This window comes from Tachyglossus aculeatus, chromosome 4 (genome assembly GCF_015852505.1).
Source record: "Tachyglossus aculeatus isolate mTacAcu1 chromosome 4, mTacAcu1.pri, whole genome shotgun sequence".
NCBI classification, from domain to species: Eukaryota; Metazoa; Chordata; class Mammalia; order Monotremata; family Tachyglossidae; genus Tachyglossus; species Tachyglossus aculeatus.
The window spans coordinates 10192748-10214990 of NC_052069.1; the positions used below are offsets into that span (position 1 = coordinate 10192748).

The following is a 22243-nucleotide window of genomic DNA, read 5'->3' on the forward strand; positions in this document are numbered from 1 at the left end:
GGGGGTGAGGTGATGGACAGCCTTGAAGCCCAGGGTGAGGAGTTTTTGCCTGATGCATACCAAGCACTGTTCTAAGCACTGGGGTAGACACAAGGTAATCAGGTTGTCCCACGTGGGGCTCACAGTCTTAATGCCCCTTGTACAGATGGAGTAACTGAGGCACAGAGAAGTAAAGTGACTTGCCCAAGGTCACACAGCAGACAGGTGGCAGATCCGGGATTAGCACCCACATCCTCTGACTCCCAAGCCCGTATTCTTGCCACTAGGCCATGCTGCTTCTCTATATCCACCCTATTACTTAGTATAGTTCAAGTCACTTAATAAGCGCTTAACAAATACCATAATAATAATAATTATTATACTTAAAATGATTTCTTGCCACCCATATCTAGTCCAACATTGTCACAGAGACCGGCACTGCCAACCGTGTGTCTCGGAATTTTCTGGATGGAGTCTCTGGGGGAGGAGTGAAGGGGAGGAGACATAGGGAAGCAGGCTTGAAATCAGATGGGCTTATGGTACTCAGTAAGGCTTTTAATAATAAGGATTATTATTATTATTAATGATAACACAATAATGGTAATAATGGATCTCAGTAAGGCTTTGAAGGTGGGGAGAGTGGTGATCAGTTGTATTTGAAGGGGCATGGTGACAGTGCTTCAAAGCTGAAGGTCAGGGTTTTCTGTTTGATGCGGAAGTGAATGGGTAGCTATTGAGGTGCTTGAGAAGTGAGGAAACATAAACTGAATGGTTTAGTTAGAAAAATGACTGGGCAGCCGAGTGAAGTGTGGACTGCCATGAAGTGATGATGATGGTGGTGGTATTTGTTAAGCACTTACTATGTGCCAAGCACCGTTCTAAGCGTTGGGGGTAGATACAAAGTAATCTGGTTGTCCCATGTGGGGCTCACAGTCTTAATCCCCATTTTACAGATGAGGTTCCCGAGGCCCAGAGAAGTGAAGTGACTTGCCCAAAGTCACACAGCTGATAAGTGGTGGCGCCGGGATTAAAACCCTCAACCTCTGCCTCCCAAGCCTGGGCTCTTTCCACTAAGCCACGCTGCTTCTCATTTCATCTTCTCCCACTCCAGATTTTCTACCTTTTTTCACCCCTCCCTCACCCCCACAGAATTTATGTCCAAATGTGTTGTCTCCCCTTCTAGACAGTAAGCTCATGCTGGGTAGAGAAAGTGTCTGCTAATTCTGTTGTATTCTCCCAAGCGCTTAATACAGTGCTCTGCACATAGTAAAGGTTCAATAAATATGATTGATTGATTGATTTAATCCATAATTTATCTATGTATATTAATTTCAGTCTCCTCCTCTAGACTGTAAGCTCACTATAGGCAGGGAACGTGTCTGCCACATCTGTCAAGATAAGCAGCGTGGCTCAGTAGAAAGAGTACAGGCTTTGGAGTCAGAGGTCATGGGTTCAAATTCTGGCTCCGCCAACTCTGAGCTGTGTAACTTTGGGCAAGTCACTTAACTTCTCTGTGCCTCGGTTACCTCATCTGTAAAATGGGGATGAAGACTGTGAGCCCCCTGTGGGACAACCTGATCACCTCGTAACCTCCCCAGCGCTTTTAGACAGTGCTTTGCACATAGTAAGCGCTTTATAAATGCCATTATGATTATTATTATTAAGGGAGACGTAGTATAGCCTAGTGGAAGGAGCACTTCCATCATTATTATTAATAATGCCATCATTATTATTATTATACTGTACTCTGCATGAAGTAAGTGCTCAGTAAACACGATTGATTGATTTACTCCAGAGGGGAGAGACAGGAGACAGGGAGATCAGCAAGGAGGCTAATTCAGTAATCAAGGTGGGATAGGATAAGTGATTGGGTTAACACAGTAGCAGTTTGGAGAGGAAAGGGTGGATTTTAGCGATGTTGTGAATGTGGAAATGACAGGATTTGTTGATGGATTCAATTTGTAGGTTGAATGAGAGAAAGCAGTTAGGGATAATGCCAAGGTTACGGGCTTTTGAGGCAGGAAGGATAGTGGTGTTGTCTAAAGTGATGGGAAAGTCAAGGGGAGGACAGGGTTTGGGTGGGAAGATGATGAGTTCTGTTTTAGTCATGTACAGTGTGAGGTGTCAGCGGGACAGCCAACTAGAGATGTCCTGAAGCCAACATGATATAAGGTGCACACAGTAAACACACTACAAATACCCTGAATGATTGAATGCTAATACAGAATAATCAATCAATCAATTCTATTCACTGAGCACTGTGTTAGGCGCTTGGGAGAGCAAAATATAACAGAATTAGCGGACACGTTCCCTGTCAATAATGAGTTTATAATCTAGAGAAGTGCCTACACAACTTGCATAGATCTCCCAACTTGCAAAAATTGTTGAGGAGTAAATTGTCGAGGAATCAATCAATTAATCAGTGGTATTTATGGAATGCTTACTGTGTGCAGAACACTGTAGTCATTCATTCAATCATTTATTGAGCGCTTACTGTGTGCAAAGCACTGTACTAAGCGCTTGGGAGAGTACAATAGAGCAACAAACAGACAGATTCCCTGCCCACAATGAGCTTACGGCCCTAAGCTCTTGTACAAGAGTTGGTAAAAATGTTCCCTGCCCACATATCCAGAGGGAATATGTGTCCTAGCAAGCGCTTAGTACAGTGCTGTGCAAACAGTAAGTGCTCAATAAATACGATTGAATGAATTATGGTTTCCTGGGGAGTGTATTTTCCTGCAGTATTCTGGCAGCCTCTCTTTCCGTCTCCTAAAATGTGAGTGAGACTAATTTGGCCGTATTTTTCCGCTTAGCCATTATTTATGGTAGCATTTAATCAGTTCAGATTCCAGATTGCAGGGCAGTCTCCCTTCTCTCCCTTCAACCATCCATTATTCATTCACCATTTCCAAATTTCATAATATGTCATGCGCGCGGCGTTCGTTAAACATCTCTTCATTTGAAAGAAAAACTCCCGCAAAGTAATTGGCTTTTAGTCCTATTATTGGCCTGCATCTGTCTCAGCAATTAAGCAAGCAGTTGCTGCTGCTTCTTTCAGACACATTGCACAGCTTCAAAAATCTCTCTCCCTTCAGGTTTTCCTACTTTTCAAGGCTGAGAATAAGATTCTGATTTTAAAGAGCCCCAGAGGGTGAGAATTACTGATAGTCAGTGTCTATCACATAAGCCAGAAGTGGGAAATTAGCATGCATAAAAGATGCAGAGAAGCAGCTTGGGCTAGTGGATAGAGCCCGGGCCCGGGAGTTAGAAGGACCTGGATTCTAATCCCGGCTCCCCCACTTCATCATCATCATCAATCGTATTTATTGAGCGCTTACTATGTGCAGAGCACTGTACTAAGCGCTTGGGAAGTACAAATTGGCAACATCTAGAGACAGTCCCTACCCAACAGTGGGCTCACAGTCTAAAAGGGGGAGACAGAGAACAAAACCAAACATACTAACAAAATAAAATAAATAGAATAGATATGTACAAATAAAATAAATAAATAAATAAATAAATAGAGTAAAAAATATGTACAAACATATATACATATATACAGGTGCTGTGGGGAAGGGAAGGAGGTAAAATGGGGGAATGGAGAGGGGGACGAGGGGGAGAGGAAGGGGTTCAGTCTAGGAAGGCCTCCTGGAGGAGGTACTTGGCTGCAATGTTACCTTGGGCAAGTTGCTTTACTTCAATCTGAGAAGCAGAGTGGCTCAGTGGAAAGAGCCTGGGCTTCGGAGCCAGAGGTCGTGGGTTCTAATCCCGGCTCCACCACCTGTCAGGTGTGTGACTATGGGCAAGTCACTTAACTTCTCTGTGCCTCAGTTACCTCATCTGGAAAATGGGGATTAAGACTGATAGCCCCACGTGGGACGGCCTGATCACCTTGTATCCACCCCGGTGTTTAGAACAGCGCTTGGCACATAGTAAGTGCTTAACAAATACCATCATTAGAATTATTATTCTCTGGGCCTCAGTTACCTCATCTGGAAAATGGGGATTAAGGCTGAGAGCCTCATGTGAGTCAGGGACTTCGTCCAACCTGATTACCTTGTATTTATCCCAACGCTTAGAGCAGTTCGTGGCACAAAGTAAGTGCTTAACAAATTACTATTATTATTTTGTTAATAATAATAATGATGATGATGATGATGATGATGATAATGATAAAAGGAAAAGTGGTGTCAATTGCAGTAGGAGGGAGAGCTGCCCAAATTAACAGTCTGGTCCCCTTTCATAAACTCACTCATCCTTGCCCACATTCATTCATTCAATCGTATTTATTGAGCGCTTACTGGGTGCAGAGCACTGTACTAAGCACTTGGGAAGTACAAGTTGGCAACATATAGAGACGGTCCCTACCCAACAGTGGGCTCACAGCCCACAGCGATCCAGTGATCCAAGGCACAGGCTTGGGAGTCAGAGGACCTCGGTTTTGTCTTGGCTCTGTCACCTGTCAGCTGTGTGACCTTGGGCAAGTCATTTCACTTCTCTGTGCCTCAGCTTCCTCATCTGGAAAATGGGGATTAAGACTGTAAGCCCCATGCGGGACAGGGATCTTGTCCAATCTGACTAGCTTGAATCCAGCGCTTAGAACAGGGCTTGGAACATAGTAAGTGCTTAACAAACACCATCATTATTATAATGATAATAATGTGTTATCATAATAATAATAATGGTATTTGTTAAGAGCTTACTATGTGCCAAGCACTGTGCTAAGCGCTGGGGTAGGTACAGGGGTAGCCTCAGTTACCTCATCTGAAAAGTGGGGATTAAGACTGAGAGCCTCATGTGAGTCAGGGACTGCATCCAACCTGATTACCTTGTATTTATCCCAATGCTTAGAGCAGTTCTTGGCACAAAGTAAGTGCTTAACAAATTATTATTATTATTTTGTTAATAATAATAATAATGATGATGATGATGATAATGATAAAAGGAAAAGCGGTGTCATGTGGGACAGGGATCATGTCCAATCTGACTAGCTTGAATCCAGCTCTTAGAACAGGGCTTGGAACATAGTAAGTGCTTAACAAACACCATCATTATTATAATGAGAATAATGTGTTATAATAATAATAATAATAATGATTGTATTTGTTAAGAGCTTACTGTGTGCCAAGCACTGTGCTAAGCGCTGGGGTAGGTACAGGGTAATCAGGTTGTCCCGTGTGGGGCTCACAGTCTTAATCCCCATTTTACAGATGAGTTAACTGAGGCAGAGAGAAGTCAAGTGACTTGCCCAAGGCTACACAGCAGACAGATGGTGGAGGCGGGATAAGAACTCATGACCTTCGGACCCTCAGGCCCTTGCTATACCATGCTGCTCACTATAGTGCCTGGGACATAGTATGTGCTGAACGAATCCCTTAAAAAAATTAAAAAAGAATTAAATTTCTAACATCCCAAGCAGTGCGTTGTCAAAGCTCAATTCTCTGACCATTCATTCATTTAAATCGTATTTATTGAGTGATTACAGGGTGCAGAGCACTGTACTAAGCACCTGGGAAAGACCAAGAGAACAATAAACAGACACATCGCCTGTCCACAAGGAGCTTAGAGTCTAGAGGGAAATTCAGACATGAACCGCTCTGCTCAGGAAATAGAGCATAAAAGAAAGGGGGACTAAATCTATTATTATCTTTGCTCTTCCCGCGTCTTTGGATTGGTGCTTTTGAAAATTCTAAATTAAGCAAGTCAATGTTCTGCCTCTCCTTTCTTCCTCCTTTTATGCCTCGGTTCAGGGAATTCAGTGTTAAAATCACATTAAAACCGACTTAGACATTCTTCACACTCAGGTGCGAAAGTTTTTAAATGAAATTTGGGGTCATTTGTTCAGTGTTGAATGCTAGCTATTGAAATGTTAATAACCTTAGTGGATTTTTTTTGTGGTGGGGAGTAGTACGGCTCACCAGCTAAAGCCTCATTCAATGCTGCGTTTTGTCTGCTTACTAAATTAATAGGAAGGAAGTGAGAGATTTGAAAATGGCTGTAATTTATTGTGCAAATTAAAGTTCTCCTTCTGAATACATGGGATAGGCAAATCGTCTCATTTAGTTCTTTGCAAAGTGGTCTTAGGATCAAAAACTTAACTCGTGGGCGGAAAATATTAAGTTCTATAATCAAATGGCCAAGAATTCCATACCGTAGAATGACATTTTAAAATGCCTTGGATGCTACTATCAATCAATCGTATTTATTGAGCGCTTACTGAGAGCTTAATAAGTGCTTAAAGCGCTTATTGAGCGCTTACTGAGAGCACTGTACTAAATGCTTGGGAAGTACAAGTTGGCAACACATAGAGATTCTACTAATAATAATCATAATTGTGACTTTTAACAAATACTGTGGGCCAGCTGAGACACAGAGATGTGAAACGACTTGCCCAAGGTCACACAGCAGACAAGTGGCAGACCTGGAATTAGAACCAGGTCCTTCGGACTCCCCAAGCCCGTGATCTTTCTACTAGGTGATACTGCTTCTCAGTGTAGACTCACTATTTCTTTGCTGCTAATTGGACTGATTTTTTTCCCCCCTGCCTCTCCAGTACCCTGCCTTTTCACTTTGAATTTCACTGATGAGAGAGTTAAACCCAAAGAGACCCTTGGCAGATGTATATACCAAACAGGATCACCACTGGTCCCCGGTAATGCCCCTTTGGTTGACTCTGGTTGTAATAATAATGAGAAGCAGTGTGGACTAGCGGATTGAGCATGGATTTGGGAGTCTGAAGGACCTGCGTTCTCATCCTGACTCCGCCACATGTCTGCTGCGTGACTTTGGGCAAGTTGCTCAACTTTTCTGGGCCTCAGTTACCTCATCTGGTTAATCAATCAATCAATCGTATTTAGTGAGCGCTTACTGTGTGCAGAGCACTGTACTAAGCGCTTGGGAAGTACAAGTTGGCAACATATAGAGAGATTAAAACTGTGAGCCCCATGTGGGATAGGGACTGGTTCCCACCTGATATGAGAAGCAGCATGACTCAGTAGAAAGAGCCCGGGCTTTGGAGTCAGAAGTCGTGGTTTCAAATCCCAGCTCCACCAATTGTCAGCTGTGTGACTTTGGGCAAGTCACTTCACTTCTCTGGGCCTCAGTTCCTTCATCTGTAAAATGGGGATTAAAGACTGTGAGCCCCCCATGGGACAACCTCAATCAATCAATCGTATTTATTGAGCCTTACTATGCGCAGAGCACTGTACTAAGCGCTTGGGAAGTCCAAGTTGGCAACATAGAGAGACGGTCCCTACCCAACAGTGGGCTCACAGTCTAGAAGGGGGAGACAGAGAACAAAACAAAACATATTAACAAAATAAAATAAATAGAGTAATAAATACATACAAACATATATACATATATACAGGTGCTGTCGGGAGGGGAAGAAGGGGATGGAGAGGGGGAGGAGGGGGAGAGGAAAGAGGGGGCTCAGTCTGGGAAGGCCTTCTGGAGGAGGTGATCACCTGATCACCTTGTAACCTCCCCAGCGCATAGAACACTGCTTTGCACATTGGAAGTGCTTAATGAATGCCATCATTATTATTATTATTATAAATCTTGGTAGATGCAAGGTAATCAGGTTGTGCCATGTAGGGCTCACAGTCTTAATCTCCATTTTACAGTTGAGATCACCGAGTCTTAGATGAGTTAAATGACTTGCCCAAAGTCACACAGCTGACAAGTGGCGGAGCCGGGATTAGAATCTACAACTCCCAAGCCCAGGCTCTTTCCTCTAAGCCACGCTGCTTCTCGCATGCCGTAGTACTCACCTCTTCTGGTGCTAGATCATCATCATCAATCGTATTTATTGAGCGCTTACTATGTGCAGAGCAGTGCTAGATGCCCTTGCATGAAGAATTCCACCCAGCACCACACAGCGCTATATCCGAACAGGCTTACGTTGTCAGATGGATACATCCAGGACCCTAAAACTCCCCTGTGCTGGGCAGCAGCGGCCCGGGAGAGATTCGAGGGCGGAAATTCAGCTTTACTGTCTGGAAGAAGGCGATGGTAAACCACTTCCAGATTTTTACCAAGAAAACTCTGTGGATCCACCACCAGAACAAATGCAGATGGAGATGGGGCGTTCTGGCTTAGTACAGTGCTCTCCACACAGTAAGTGCTCAATAAATACGATTGATGATGATGATGGCGTTTATTGCCCCCTCATCCCCCTCTCCCTCCCCCATCTTACCTCCTTCCCTTCCCCACAGCACCTGTATATATGTATATATGTTTGTACATATTTGTTACTCTATTTATTTATTTATTTGACTTATACCTATCTATTCTATTTGATTTTGTTAGTATGTTTGGTTTTGTTCTCTGTCTCCCCATTTTAGACTGTGAGCCCACTGTTGGGTGGGGACTGTCTATATGTTGCCAACTTGGACTTCCCAAGCGCTTAGTACAGTGCTCTGCACATAGTAAGCGCTCAATAAATACGATTGATGATGATGATGATGATGTATATATGTTTGTACATATTTGTTACTCTATTTATTGATTTATTTATTTGACTTGTACCTATCTATTCTATTTATTTGATTTTGTTAGTATGTTTGGTTTTGTTCTCTGTCTCCCCCTTTTAGACTGGGAGCCCACTGTTGGGTAGGGACCATCTCTATATGTTGCCAACTTGGACTTCCCAAGCGCTTAGTACAGTGCTCTGCACATAGTAAGCGCTCAATAAATACGATTGATGATGATGATGATGTATATATGTTTGTACATATTTGTTACTCTATTTATTGATTTATTTATTTGACTTATACCTATCTGTTCTATTTATTTGATTTTGTTAGTATGTTTGGTTTTGTTCTCTGTCTCCCCCTTTTAGACTGGGAGCCCACTGTTGGGTAGGGACCGTCTCTATATGTTGCCAACTTGGACTTCCCAAGCGCTTAGTACAGTGCTCTGCACATAGTAAGCGCTCAATAAATACGATTGATGATGATGAGAGAAGTTCCATGGCGTAGCTATGGGTCGGAGACGACTCGACGGCATAAGACGAGAATCTAATCTGCCGACTGTACGCTCCTTTAGCAGGGGTCACATTTACCAACTCTGTTATATGGGACTTTTCCAAGTGCTCAGTACAGTGCTCTGCATATAGTAAGCACTCATTAAATAGCATTAATTGATTGATTAACATGCAGGTTGGTGGCTCTTGGACATCACTGTACATTTTTTCCATCTCAGAACCGTCGGTGGAAGTCTCACGGTGACTCCAGCACGTTGTTTTAGTACTTTAGAAAATGTATTAATGGCACTGTGGATTTGATTTACTTCTATTTATTCTGTTGACTTGACACCTGTCCACATGTTTTGTTTTGTTGTCTGTCTCCCCCTTCGAGACTGTGAGCCCGTTGTTGGGTAGGGACCATCTCTATATGTTGCCAACTTGTACTTCCCAAGTGCCTAGTACAGTGCTCTGCACACAGTAAGTGCTCAATAAATACGATTGAATGAATAAATGAATGACTATAGATGCCTCATGGGCTAGATGGAGCATGGACATGAAATTCAGGAGGACCTGAGTTGTAATCCCAGTTCCACTACTTGTCTGCTGTGTGACCTTGGGCAAGTCACTTTGCTTCTCTGGTCCTCAGTTACCTCATCTGTAAAATGGGAATTAAGAGTGTGAGCTCTATGTGGGACAGGGACTGTGTCTAACCTGATGAGCTGGTATCTACCCAGCACTTAGTACGGTGCCTGGCACATAGTAAGCGTTTAACAAATACCATTAAAAAAAGCCAGGTTCTCCAAGCCTCCAGGTCCTGCTTTAAACTTAGAATTAAAAAAAACAATAAGGTAATTTCTGAAATCCTTCTACATTCATTATCAGGGTGAGGAGATCTTAGAGTACTTCCCACAAAACACTGCAGCATTGAAAGGTTAAAAATTATGACAGAGAACATCTAGGTAATTCACTGATACAAGTTATGGACTGAAATGAACTGGAATGATTCAAATATTCTAGACTAAGCTCATTGTGAGCAGGGAATGTGTCTGTTTACTGCTGTATTGTACTCTCCCAAGTGCTTAGTACAGTGTTGCGCACAAAGAAAGCGCTCAATGAATACTTTTGACTCACTGACTGACTGAAATATTCCTTGAAAATAGTCAATTCTTTCAGCACTCAATTTTTCCACAGGGCATTTTTGACAGGAAGGATTCATTCAATTCATTCATTCATTCAGCCATATTTATTGAGCGCTTACTGTGTGCAGAGCACTGTACTAATCAATCAATCAATCAATCGTATTTATTGAGCGCTTCCCGTGTGCAGAGCACTGTACTAAGCGCTTGGGAAGTACAAGTCGGCAACACATAGAGACAGTCCGTACCCAACAGCGGGCTCACAGTCTAGAAGGGGGAGACAGAGAACAAAGCCAAACATACTAACAAAATAAAATAAATAGAATAGATATGTATATGTATAAAAAGATATGTATATCTTTTAGACTGTGAGCCCACTGTTGGGTAGGGAATGTCTCTATATGTTGCCAATTTGTACTTCCCAAGCGCTTAGTACAGTGCTCTGCACATAGTAAGCGCTCAATAAATACGATTGATGATGATGATGATGATATGTACAAGTAAGATAAATAAATAAATAGAGTAATAAATATGTGCAAACATATAAACATATGTACATATATACAGGTGCCGTGGGGACGGGAAGGAGGTGAGATGGGGGGATGGAGAGGGGGACGAGGGGGAGAGGAAGGAAGGGGCTCAGTCTGGGAAGGCCTCCTGGAGGAGGTGAGCTCTCAGTAGGGCCTTGAAGCCCTTGGGAGAGTAAAATATAACAAAAATCCCTGCGTACAATGAGCTCACAGTCCAGAGGGGAAAACAGGCATTAATATAAATAATAAATGGCAGATATGGACATAAGTGTCGTGGAGCTGGGAGGTGGGATGAATGAAAGGAGAAAGTCAGGGTGACGCAGAAGGGAGAGGGAGAAGAGGGGAAGGAAGGCTTATCCAGGGAAGGCCTCTTGGAGGAGGTGTGCCTACAATAAGGCTTTGAAGGAGGGGAGAGTGATTGTCTGTCGGGTTGGAGGAGGGAGGGATTCCAGGCCAGAGGCGGGATGTGGTTGAGAGGTCAGTGGCAAGATAGACGAGATTGAGATACGGTGAGAAGGTTAGCGTTAGAGAATCAATCAATCAATCAATCAATCAATCGTATTTATTGAGCGCTTACTATGTGCAGAGCACTGTACTAAGCGCTTGGGAAGTACAAATTGGCAACACATAGAGACAGTCCCTACCCAACAGTGGGCTCACAGTCTAAAAGAGAAGTGTGCAGGCTGGGTTCTAGTTGGAGAGGAGAGCGGTGAGGTAGGAGGGGCAACCACGACTACTAGAAAGCCAATGTTGAAGGGGTTTTTGTTTGATGCGGAGGTGGGTGGGCAACCACTGGAGTTTCTTGAGGAGTGGGGAAGCATTACCTGAACGTTTTTGTAGGAAAATGAGCCAGTCAGCAGAGTGAAGTATGGATGGAGTCAGAAGAGTCAGGAGGCTGGGAGGTCAGCAAGGAGGTTGATACAGTAATCAAAGCGGGGTAGGAGAAGCGATGGGACTAATGTGGTAGCCTTTATGTGGTAATGTGGATGGAGAGGAAAGGACGGATTGTAATAATAATTTTGGTATTTTGTTAAGCGCTTACTATGTGCCAACCACTGTTCTAAGCACTGGGGGAGATACAAGGTAATCAGGTTGTCCCACCTGGGGCTCACAGTCTTATTCCTCATTTTAAAGATGAGGTAACCAAGGCCCAGAGAAGTGACGTGACTGGCCCAAAGTCACACAGCTGATAAGTGGCAGAGCCGGGATTAGAAACCATGACCTCTGACTCCCAAGCCCGGGCTCTTTCCACTGAGCCACACTGCTGCTTCTGTCGTGGAGTTGGAACCGACAGGATTTAGTGATGGATTGACTATATTGATTGAAAGAGAGAGAGGAGTCGAGGATACCGCCAAGGTTATGGGCTTGTGAAATGGGAAGGATGGTTGTGCCGTCTACAGTGATGGGAAAGTCACGGGAAGGACAGGGTTTGGGTGGGAAGATAAGGAGTTCTGTTTTGGACATGTTAAGCTTGAGGAGATGGAAAGACATCCAAGTAGACTGAGCCCCCTCCCAGATTGAGCCCCCTTTTTCCTCTCCTCCTCCCCATCCCCGCTGCCCTACCTCCTTCCCCTCCCCACAGCACCTGTATATATGTTTGTACTGAATTATTACTCTATTTATTTTACTTGTACATATTTACTATTCTATTTATTTTGTTAATGATGTGTATCTAGCTTTATTTTTATTTATTCTGGTGACTTGACACCTGTCCACGTGTTTTGTTTTGTTGTCTGTCTTCCCCTTCTAGACTTTGAGCCCGTTGTTGGGTAGGGACCATCTCTATATGTTGCTAACTTGTACTTCCCAAGCGCTTAGTACAGTGCTGTGCACACAGTCAGCGCTCAATAAGTACGATTGAATGAATGAATGAAAGTAGTACAGAGGTGCTGAAGGCAGGAGGAGATGCGAGCCTGGAGAGAGGGAGAGGGATCAGGGCTAGAGATGGGAAGCAGCGTGGCTCAGCGGAAAGAGCATGGGCTTTGGAGTCAGAGGCCGCGGGTTCAAATCCCGGCCCCGCCACTTGTCAGCTGTGTGACTTTGGGCAAGTCACTTCACTTCTCTGGGCCTCAGTTCCCTCATCCGTAAAATGGGGATGAAGACTGTGAGCCCCTCATGGGACAACCTGATTACCTTGTATCTACCCCAGCGCTTAGAACAGTGCTTTGCACATAGTAAGCGCTTAACAAATACCATTATTATTATTATTATTATTATTATTATTATGTAGATTTGGGTATCAACCACATAGAGGAGGTCGTTCAAACCATGGGAGCAAATGAGTTCTCCAAAGGACCCTTGGAGAATGGATGTAGATGGATACTAGAAGGGAACCAGGACCTGAGGGAAATCTCTTCTCAATGCATGTGTCTTTCTGGTAGAATGCGATGCAATATCACAAATAAATTGCAGGCATGTGGTAATACTAATAATAATTGTGGTATTGTTAAACACTTACGTGACAAACATACTAAGCCTGGGGGTAGAGATAAGATAATCAGGTCAGAAACAGCTCCTGTCCCAAATGGCGCGCACAGTAGGAAGGAGAACAGATACTGAATTCCCATTTTACAGAAGAGGAAACTGAGGCACAGGAAAGAGAAGTGATGTGCCTAAAGTCAAACAGCAGTCATGTGGTAGAACTGGGATTAGAACCCAAGTCCTGTGACTTCCAAGCCGGTGCTCTTTCCACTAGGCTACACTGCTTCTGCAGTGGGGTGCTAGTGTTACTGTGCAGCTACTACAATGCAAATTTTCCATGATATGGAACTATGTCGAACAGTACAAGAGAAGGAATTGAACAACCAAGTATATCCTTTGGCTTATACCATCTGATCGATGGTAATCTTGTCAATAAAAACAGAAGCAGTGAGGCCTAGTGGAAAGAGCCCAGGCCTGGTAGTTAAAGGATTTGGGTTCTAATCCTGGTTTTGCCACTTACCTGTTGCGTGACCTTGGGTAAATCACATAACTTCTCTGTGCCTCGGTTCCCTCATCGGCAGAAGGGAGATTCATTACGCGCTCTCCCTCCTGCTTAGACTGTGAGCCACATGAGGGACCTGATGATCTTGTATCTCCCCAGCGCTTAGTACAGTACTTGGCACATAGTGAGCGTTTAACCAAAAACACTGTTATCGTAATCAATATCCACCCCGTACTACTGAACCAATGATATGTCTCAAGTGAAAATTTTAAACTAGTTTCAAATCTCATTTGTGCTGCATTGCTTTTGAGAGCAAAATGTGCATTGGGAAAACCTCAAAGATTTCAATATTGGATTCAAACCACTATTCTGATCTTAAAGGGATTGTTGACTATATTTTCCAGTGTCGCCCTTTTGTTGTATAACTGCTTAGTGGGGAAAGAGGTGTGTAAAGAACAACAGAGAGGTTGTTTTTAATTTTTAATTAGAATTTTTAAGAGGACGTGAATTGTCTTAGGGCCTTTTAAAAGTCCATTTTGGTTTTTTTATAACTTTTTATGGCATTTGTTATGCACTTACTATCTGTTAAGCACTGTAATAAGTGCTGGGGTAGATACAAGGTAATCAGGTCTGGACACAGTCCCTGTCCTTTGTGGCGCTCACAGTCTAAGCAGTAGGGAGAACAAGTAGTGAATACCCAATTTACAGTGGAGGAAACTGAGGTACAGAGAAGTTAAGTGACCTGCACAAGATCACAGAGCAAGCAGTTAGCAGAGACAGGATTAGAACCCAGGTCCTCTGATTCCCTCTTTCCACTAGGCCATGCTGTTTCTGAACAAAATTGGTCAGAACTATCTCTGGGAAGATTGATGACTTCGGGTCAATTTACCTTGAAATTCACCTTGTCCAGTTGGAGAAGAAAATCAAATAAGCCATTCTGAATCGTACAAAACTCCTGAGGTAATTAACTCTGTAAGCAGCTTAGCATGATAAGCCAAGTTCTTTGTTTTAAGGGTAACCATAGAAACACAACAATAGTCGAATAACAATCATCTGTTCTCCCAGTGATTGGTCTGCTAAAGTCAGGTACTGTCTCCTTCCAGAGATACCGCACTTCTCTTATGTCCAGCTTCAACCTGGATAGAAAAAAATGAGCTCTTTTCTGTGTGGGAAACTCATTTAATAATAACAATGGCATTTGTTAAGCGCTTAGTATGTGCAAAGCACTGTTCTAAGCGCTGGGGAGGTAACAAGGTGATCAGGTTGTCCCACAGGGAGCTCGCAGTCTTAATTCCCATTTTACAGATGAGGTAACTGAGGCACAGAGAAGTGAAGTGACTTGCCCAAAGTCACACAGCTGACAATTGGCGGAGCCAGGATTTGAACCCATGACCTCTGACTCCAAAGCCCGTGCTCTTTCCACTGAGCCACGCTTTGGTTTGTTGCCAATGTACTTTGGATCTAATAATAATAGTAATTATAATAATAACAATTATTATGGTATTTGTTAAGTACTCACTATGTGCGAAGCACTGTTCTAAGCACTGGGGTAGATACAGGGTAATCAGGTTGTCCCACGGGGAGCTCCCAGTCCTCATCCCCATTTTACAGATGAGGTAACTGAGGCCCAGAGAAGTTAAGTGGCTTGCCCAAGGTCACACAGCAGATAAGTGGAGGAGCCAGGATTAGAACACACGACCTCTGACACCCAAGCCCGGGCTCTTGCCAGTAAGCCACGCTGCTTCCCACAATAATAATTGTGGTATTTGTTTAACACTTACTAGGTTCCAGGCACTGTATTGAGAAGCATTGAGAAGCAGCATGGCTCAATGAAAACAGCCTGGGCTTTGGAGTCAGAGGTCATGGGTTCAAATCCCAAATTGTCAGCTGTGTGACTTTGGGCAAGTCACTTCACTTCTCTGTGCCTCAGTTCCCTCATCTGTAAAATGGGGATGAAGACTGAGAGCCCCCCGTGGGACAACCTGATCACCTTGTAACCTCCCCAGCGCTTAGAACAGTGCTTTGCACATAGTAAGTGCTTAATAAATGCTATTATTATTATTATTATTATTAATAAGAGCTGGGGTAGTTACAAGTCCCCCTCCCAGCGTGGCACCTGGAGAGTTTCCAGTCCTCTACCATCATCATCATCATCATCAATCGTATTTATTGAGCGCTTACTATGTGCAGAACACTGTACTAAGCGCTTGGGAAGTACAAATTGGCAACATATAGAGACAGTCCCTACCCAACGGTGGGCTCACAGTCTAAAAGGGGGAGACAGAGAACAAAACCAAACATACTAACAAAATAAAATAAATAGAATAGATATGTACAAATAAAATAAAAAAATAAATAAATAGAGTAAAAAATATGTACAAACATATATACATATATACAGGTGCTGTGGGGAAGGGAAGGAGGTAAGATGGGGGGATGGAGAGGGGGACGAGGGGGAGAGGAAGGAAGGGGCTCAGTGTGGGAAGGCCTCCTGGAGGAGGTGAGCTCTCAGCAGGGCCTTGAAGGGAGGAAGAGAGCGAGCTTGGCGGATGGGCAGAGGGAGGGCATTCCAGGCCCGGGGGATGATGTGGGCCGGGGGTCGATGGCGGGACGGGAGACAACAAGGTACGGTGAGGAGATCAGCAGTGGAGGAGCAGAGGGTGTGGACTGGGCTGTAGAAGGAGAGAAGGGAGGTGAGGTAGGAGGGGGGCGAGGGGATGGATGGACAGCCTTGAAGCCCAGGGTGAGGAGTTTCTGCCTGCTACCAGTCTCGGCTACGGGAGGGAGAGTCAAGCAGCGGCCTGTCCATTCCATTCCTAGCTTGGCCAGGGGCTAGTGAGTGGCAGGCCATCGGCTACAAGTCAAAACTCCCCTGTGCTGGGCAGCAGCGGCACAGGAGAGAGTCGAGGGCGAGACTCAAGTTGACTGCTCAGAAGGCGGTGATGGTAAACCTCTCCTGCATTGTTACCAAGAAAATTCTGTGGATCCGTGACCAGAATGATGGCAGATGGAGAGCGGGACGTTCTGTATATGTATATATGTTTGTACATATTTATTTATTTATTTTACTTGTACGTATCTATCCTATTTATTTTATTTTGTTAATATGTTTGGTTTTGTTCTCTGTCTCCCCCTTCTAGACTGTGAGCCCACTGTTAGGTAGGGACTGTCTCTATATGTTGCCAACTTGTACTTCCCAAGCGCTTAGTACAGTGCTCTGCACACAGTAAGCGCTCAATAAATGCGATTGATTGATTGATTGATTGATTGATTGGGAGAGATGTGTCCGTGGTGTCGCTATGGGTCGGAGACGACCCCGCGGCATAAGAGAAGACAAGATACAAGTCAGTCGGGTAGGACACAGTCCCTGTCCCCCATGGGGCTCACACTCTTAATCCCCATTTTATAGATGAGGTCACTGAGGCACGGAGAAGTGAACCGACTTGCCCAAGGTTACACAGCAGACGTGGCAGAGCCAGGATTAGAACCCAGCTCCTTCTGACTCCTAGGCCTGGCCTCTACCCACTAGGCCACGCTGCTCTGCCCTCTATGTTGAGAATAATAATAATAATGATGATGATGGCATTTGTTAAGCGCTTACTATGTGCGAAGCACTGTTCTAAGAGCTGGGGGGGGGATACATGTGATCAGGTTGTCTCACAGTCTTCATCACCATTTTACAGATGAGGTAACTGAGGCCCAGAGAAGTTAAGTGACTTGCCCAAAGCCACACAGCTGACAAGTGGCGGAGGCGGGATTAGAACCCATGACCTCTGGCTCCCAAGCCTGTGCTCTTTCCACTGAGCCACGCTGCCCAGCCATGTGATGTGATTGATCAGTTAATTTTAGCTCCCTTTAAACTGTAAGCTCATCGTGGGCAGGAAGCGCGTCTGTCAACCATGATGTGTTATCCTTTGCCAAGCTCTTAGTACAGTATTCTGCACACAGTAAGAGCTCAGTAAAACCTTCGGTTGATTGACTGATTGATTAATTTGGTCATCGGGAAATTCATGAAAACCAGGGGCTCCTTCAATCCGAATTCTGAAATGAGCAACCAAGTCCCCAATCTGTAGGTGTTCTTCAAGAGTATATTTACGGTTGTGTTTACCAGCTATCTTCATTTTCATGTAGGGAAACACCATGGCCTAGTGGCTAGAGCCCGGGCCTACTAGTCAGAAGGGCATGGGTTCTAATCCTGTCTTCTCCCCTTGTCTGCTGTGTAACCTTGAGCAGGTCACTTCATTTATTTATTTATTTATTTATTTATTTATTTATTTATTTATTTATTTATTTATTTATTTATTTATTTATTTATCCATTTATTTATTTATTTATTTATTTATTTATTTATTTGTATTGGTTTATTTATGTATTTATATTTATTTATTTATTCGTTCATTTATTTATTTATTTATTTACTTGTACATATCTATTCTATTTATTTTATTTTGTTAATATGTTTGGTTTTGTTCTGTGTCTCCCCCTTCTAGACTGTGAGCCCACTGTTGGGTAGGGACCGTCTCTATATGTTGCCAACTTGTACTTCCCGAGAGCTTAGTACAGTGCTCTGCACACAGTAAGCGCTCAATAAATACGATTGATTGATTGATTCACTTCTCTGGGCCTCATTTACCTCATTTTGTAAAATGGGGATTGAGACTGTGAACCCCACGTGGGACAGGAACTGTGTCCAACTCAATTTGCTTCAATTCACCCCAGGGTTTTGTACAGTGGCTGGCACAGACTAAGCACTTATCATATACCGTCATTAAAATGGGGATTAAATCCTTCTCCCTACAGGAAACTGTGAGCCCCATGTGGGACAGGGAACGTATCTGACATGATTATCTTGTGTCTACCCCAATGTTTAGAACAGGGCTTGACACATAGTAAGTACTTAAAAAATACCATAAAAAATAGCAACCTGGAATTTCAACCTAAGAAGCAGCATGACTCAGTGGAAAGAGCCTGGGCTTTGGAGTCAGAGATCAGGGGTTCAAATTCCGGCTCCACCAATTGTCAGCTGTGTGACTTTGGGCAAGTCACCTAACTTCTCTGTGCCTCAGTTACCTCATCTGTAAAATGGGGATGAAGACTGTGAGGCCCCCGTGGGACAACCTTTGGAGTCAGAGGTAATGGGTTCAAATCCCAGCTCCGCCAATTGTCAGCTGTGTGACTTTGGGCAAGTCACTTCACTTCTCTGTGCCTCAGTTCCCTCATCTGTAAAATGGGGATTAAGACTGTGAGGCCCCCGTGGGACAACCTGATCACCTTGTAACCTCCCCAGCACTTAGAACAGTGCTTTGCACATAGTAAGCGCTTAATAAATGCCATCAGTATTATTATTATTATATCCTCCTTCTGTGCAGAGCTGTTGGTGAGATGTGCTGGGGATATGCCCACATGGGCTTGTATAAAATAATAATAGAAATGATAATAATAGTAATACTTATTAAAAGCACTTGCTATGTGCCCAGCACTGTTCTAAGCACTGGAGTAGATACAAGTAGGCCAGTAAGGAGGCAGGGGTGCAGGACATTGCAAAGGACTTGGCAGAGTGGAGATTAGAACCCAGGTCCTCTGATTTCTAATCCTGTGGTCTTTCCATTATACCACTCTGCTTCTACAGGTAATGTTGTCTCTGCAGGCCAAGCTGCTTCACCAGAATACAAGAAGAGGAGGGGAGGGAATTAAGATAAGCATTTCCGATCCCACTGCCAGTAGAGTTTAAGCTCCAGTTGTACTAGGAACATTCCTCGATCAATCATTGGTATTTATTGAGCACTCACTGTGCTCAGAGAACTCTGAATTTATCACTTGGCAGAGTATAAAACAATTAGTAGATAATAATAATGATGGCATTTATTAAGCACTTACTATGTGCAAAGCACTGTTCTAAGCACTGGGGAGATTACAAGGTGATCAGGTTGTCCCACGGGGGGCTCACAGTCTTAATCCCCATTTTAGAGATGAGGGAACTGAGGCTCAGAGAAGTTAAGTGACTTGCCCAAGGTCACACAGCAGACATGTGGCAGAGCTGGGATTAGAACCCATGACCTCTGACTCCCAAGCCTGGGCTCTTTCCACTGAGCCACGCTGCTTCTCACTTGTCTGCAGTGTGACCATGGGCAAGTCATTTCACTTCTCCGTGCCTCGGTTACGTCATCTTTAAAAAGCGGAATTAAGATGCCCCACATGGAACATGGAAGGTGTCCAACCTGATTAGCTTTTGTCTGCTCCAGCGCTTACTACAGTGCCTTGCACTTAGTGAGCATTTAACAAATACCTTTAAATAATAAATCATGGATCTACACATAAGTGCTGTGGGGCAGAGAGTGGGGTGAATATCAAGTCCTTAAATGGTTCAGAGGTGAGGCAGGCGTGTGTTGGGTAGGGATTCATTCATTCAATCGTATTTATTGAGCACTTACTGGGTGCAGAGCACTGTACTAAGCGCTTGGGAAGTACAAGTCGGCAACATATAGAGACGGTCCCTACCCAACAACGGGCTCACAGTCTAGAAGGGGAAGACAGACAACAAAACAAAACATGCAGACAGGTGTCAAGTCGTCATCTCTATATGTTGCCGACTTGTACTTTCCAAGCGCTTAGTACAGTGTTCTGCACACAGTAAATGCTCAGTAAATACAATTGAATGAATGAATGAATGAATGAAAGGAGGGTTTAATTGGGGAAAGGGAGTGGCATTAGGGAATAGCAAATCCGATTTTCATTCTTTGGCCTTCCTTTTGCAGGCTCACAGTGAATTACTGCTTGAAAGAGGACGTCAAGTGAAGGCTCAGGAGAACAAACTAGGAGGATACATTGCAGCTTTACAGTTCCAGAAGGCTGATAAGAAATCAGAAACGTTTGAGATTTATACCACTCTCCTAAGCGTGCAGGGCCTGCTCTTGGAAGAACTGAGCATGTCGGAAACACTGACAGAGTCAGCTTGCGCTCAGATTTTAGAGTCACGTGGTTCCGTAAGTACCAAAACGGGGAGACAAGCCAGAGTCACAGCACGGATGGTTGGTTGTGATTTGTTCTGGTGGTTTGGGCAAACTGTTTTCATTCATTCATTTAGTCGTGTGTATTGAGCTCCTACCGCATGCAGAGCACTGTACTAAGCACTTGGGAGAGTTCAATGCAACAATAAACAGACACATTCCCAGCCCACAACGAGCTTACACTCTAGAGGGGAAGACAGACATTAACGTAAATAAATAAATGACAGTTACGAACATAACTGGTGTGGGGCTGGGAGGGGAGCTGAATACAGGGAGCAAGTCGGGATGATGCAGAAGGGAGTGGGAGAAGAGGAAAGAAGAGCTTAGTAAGGAAAGGCCTCTTGGAGGAGATGGGCCTTCAAGAAGGTTGTTTTCAACAGGTGAGAAGAGCAGACTCCGAATAATTTATTTTCCTTTTTTTGTTTTATTTCTGAAAGTTGATTTCTACCGCATATCATTTTCAAATGTCTCATTCACGGAGCAGTCAAATCCGCACAGTAGGCGCTGCCCTGGAACAGGAATAATTTAGATTATCAATACCCTGGGTTCTCATTCAACTCCACCTTTTGTCTGCTGTGTGACCTTGGGCTAGTCACTTAACTTCTCTGTGCCTCAATTTCCTCGTCTGCAAAATGGGGATGCAAACCTGTTCTCCCACCTACTTAGAGTGTGAGTCCCATGTGGGATTGATTATCAATCGTATTTATTGAGCGCTTACTGTGTGCAAAGCACTGTACTAAGCACTTGGGAAGTACAAGTTGGGAGCATATATCTGTCTAGTATCTAGTATCTATGTGCTTGGCACATAGTAAGCACTTAATTATTATCATTATTATTGTTATTATTATAGTTATTGTTATAAGAGGGCTATTGAGAATAATTCATTTGGAAGCTTCCAGGAGTTGTTACTCTTTAAGTTTTTTGTTACCTTTTTTTAACATTGTTAAGAGCAAGCCCAGCTTTTTTTTTTTTTACCCTGCTGTTCTTGGATTTCTCTCAGGCAACTGCCGTCAGCATTTCTGCACACTGCCAATAACATTAGAAAAACCTCACCCAGCAGTGTGAAAATCAGTAATAGTGCAGTTGCCTTTGTCATTGGAACCACATCCAGTTTTTGAGCCATTTTGAGATGATTTGATAAGTGTACATGTAACTCCTTTTTTCAAGTTCCAGGAACAGATTTCTTGCACACATGGGGGACTAGCCGTCTATATAGATCAGAATTTTACAACAGGGGATTATGACTTAGGTTGAGAGAACAGAAAGGACATCAAAACGTCTTTCCTGAAATGGTTTATTACTCTGTGGAATCAATTCTATTTAAAGTTTCTCTTAATCCATTTTGTATTCTTAAATGTCAGTTTAAGTAGTATAAAACTCATTCTGATCCCGGCTCCACTACTTGTCATCATCATCATCATCAATCGTATTTATTGAGCGCTTACTGTGTGCAGAGCACTGTACTAAGCGCTTGGGAAGTACAAGTTGGCAACATATAGTGACAGTCCCTACCCAACAGTGGGCTCACAGTCTAAAAGGGGGAGACAGAGAACAAAACCAAACATACTAACAAACTAAAATAAATAGAATAGATATGTCCAAGTTAAATAAATAAATAAATAGAGTAACAAATATGTACAAACGTATATACATATATACATATGTCTGCTGTATAACCTTGGGCGAGCCTCTTAACTTCT

The 22243-nt window shown here is 43.5% G+C and overlaps 1 protein-coding gene across 1 annotated transcript in view; it reads left to right on the forward strand.

The window, feature by feature from the left end:
• EVC2 (EvC ciliary complex subunit 2) overlaps positions 1-22243 on the forward strand; it is a 217041-nt gene that overhangs the window by 152844 nt on the left and 41954 nt on the right. The window contains exon 17 of the mRNA XM_038744853.1: positions 20292-20519. Coding sequence (XP_038600781.1) covers positions 20292-20519 — 228 coding nt within the window. The remainder of the gene's footprint in view (positions 1-20291; positions 20520-22243) is intronic.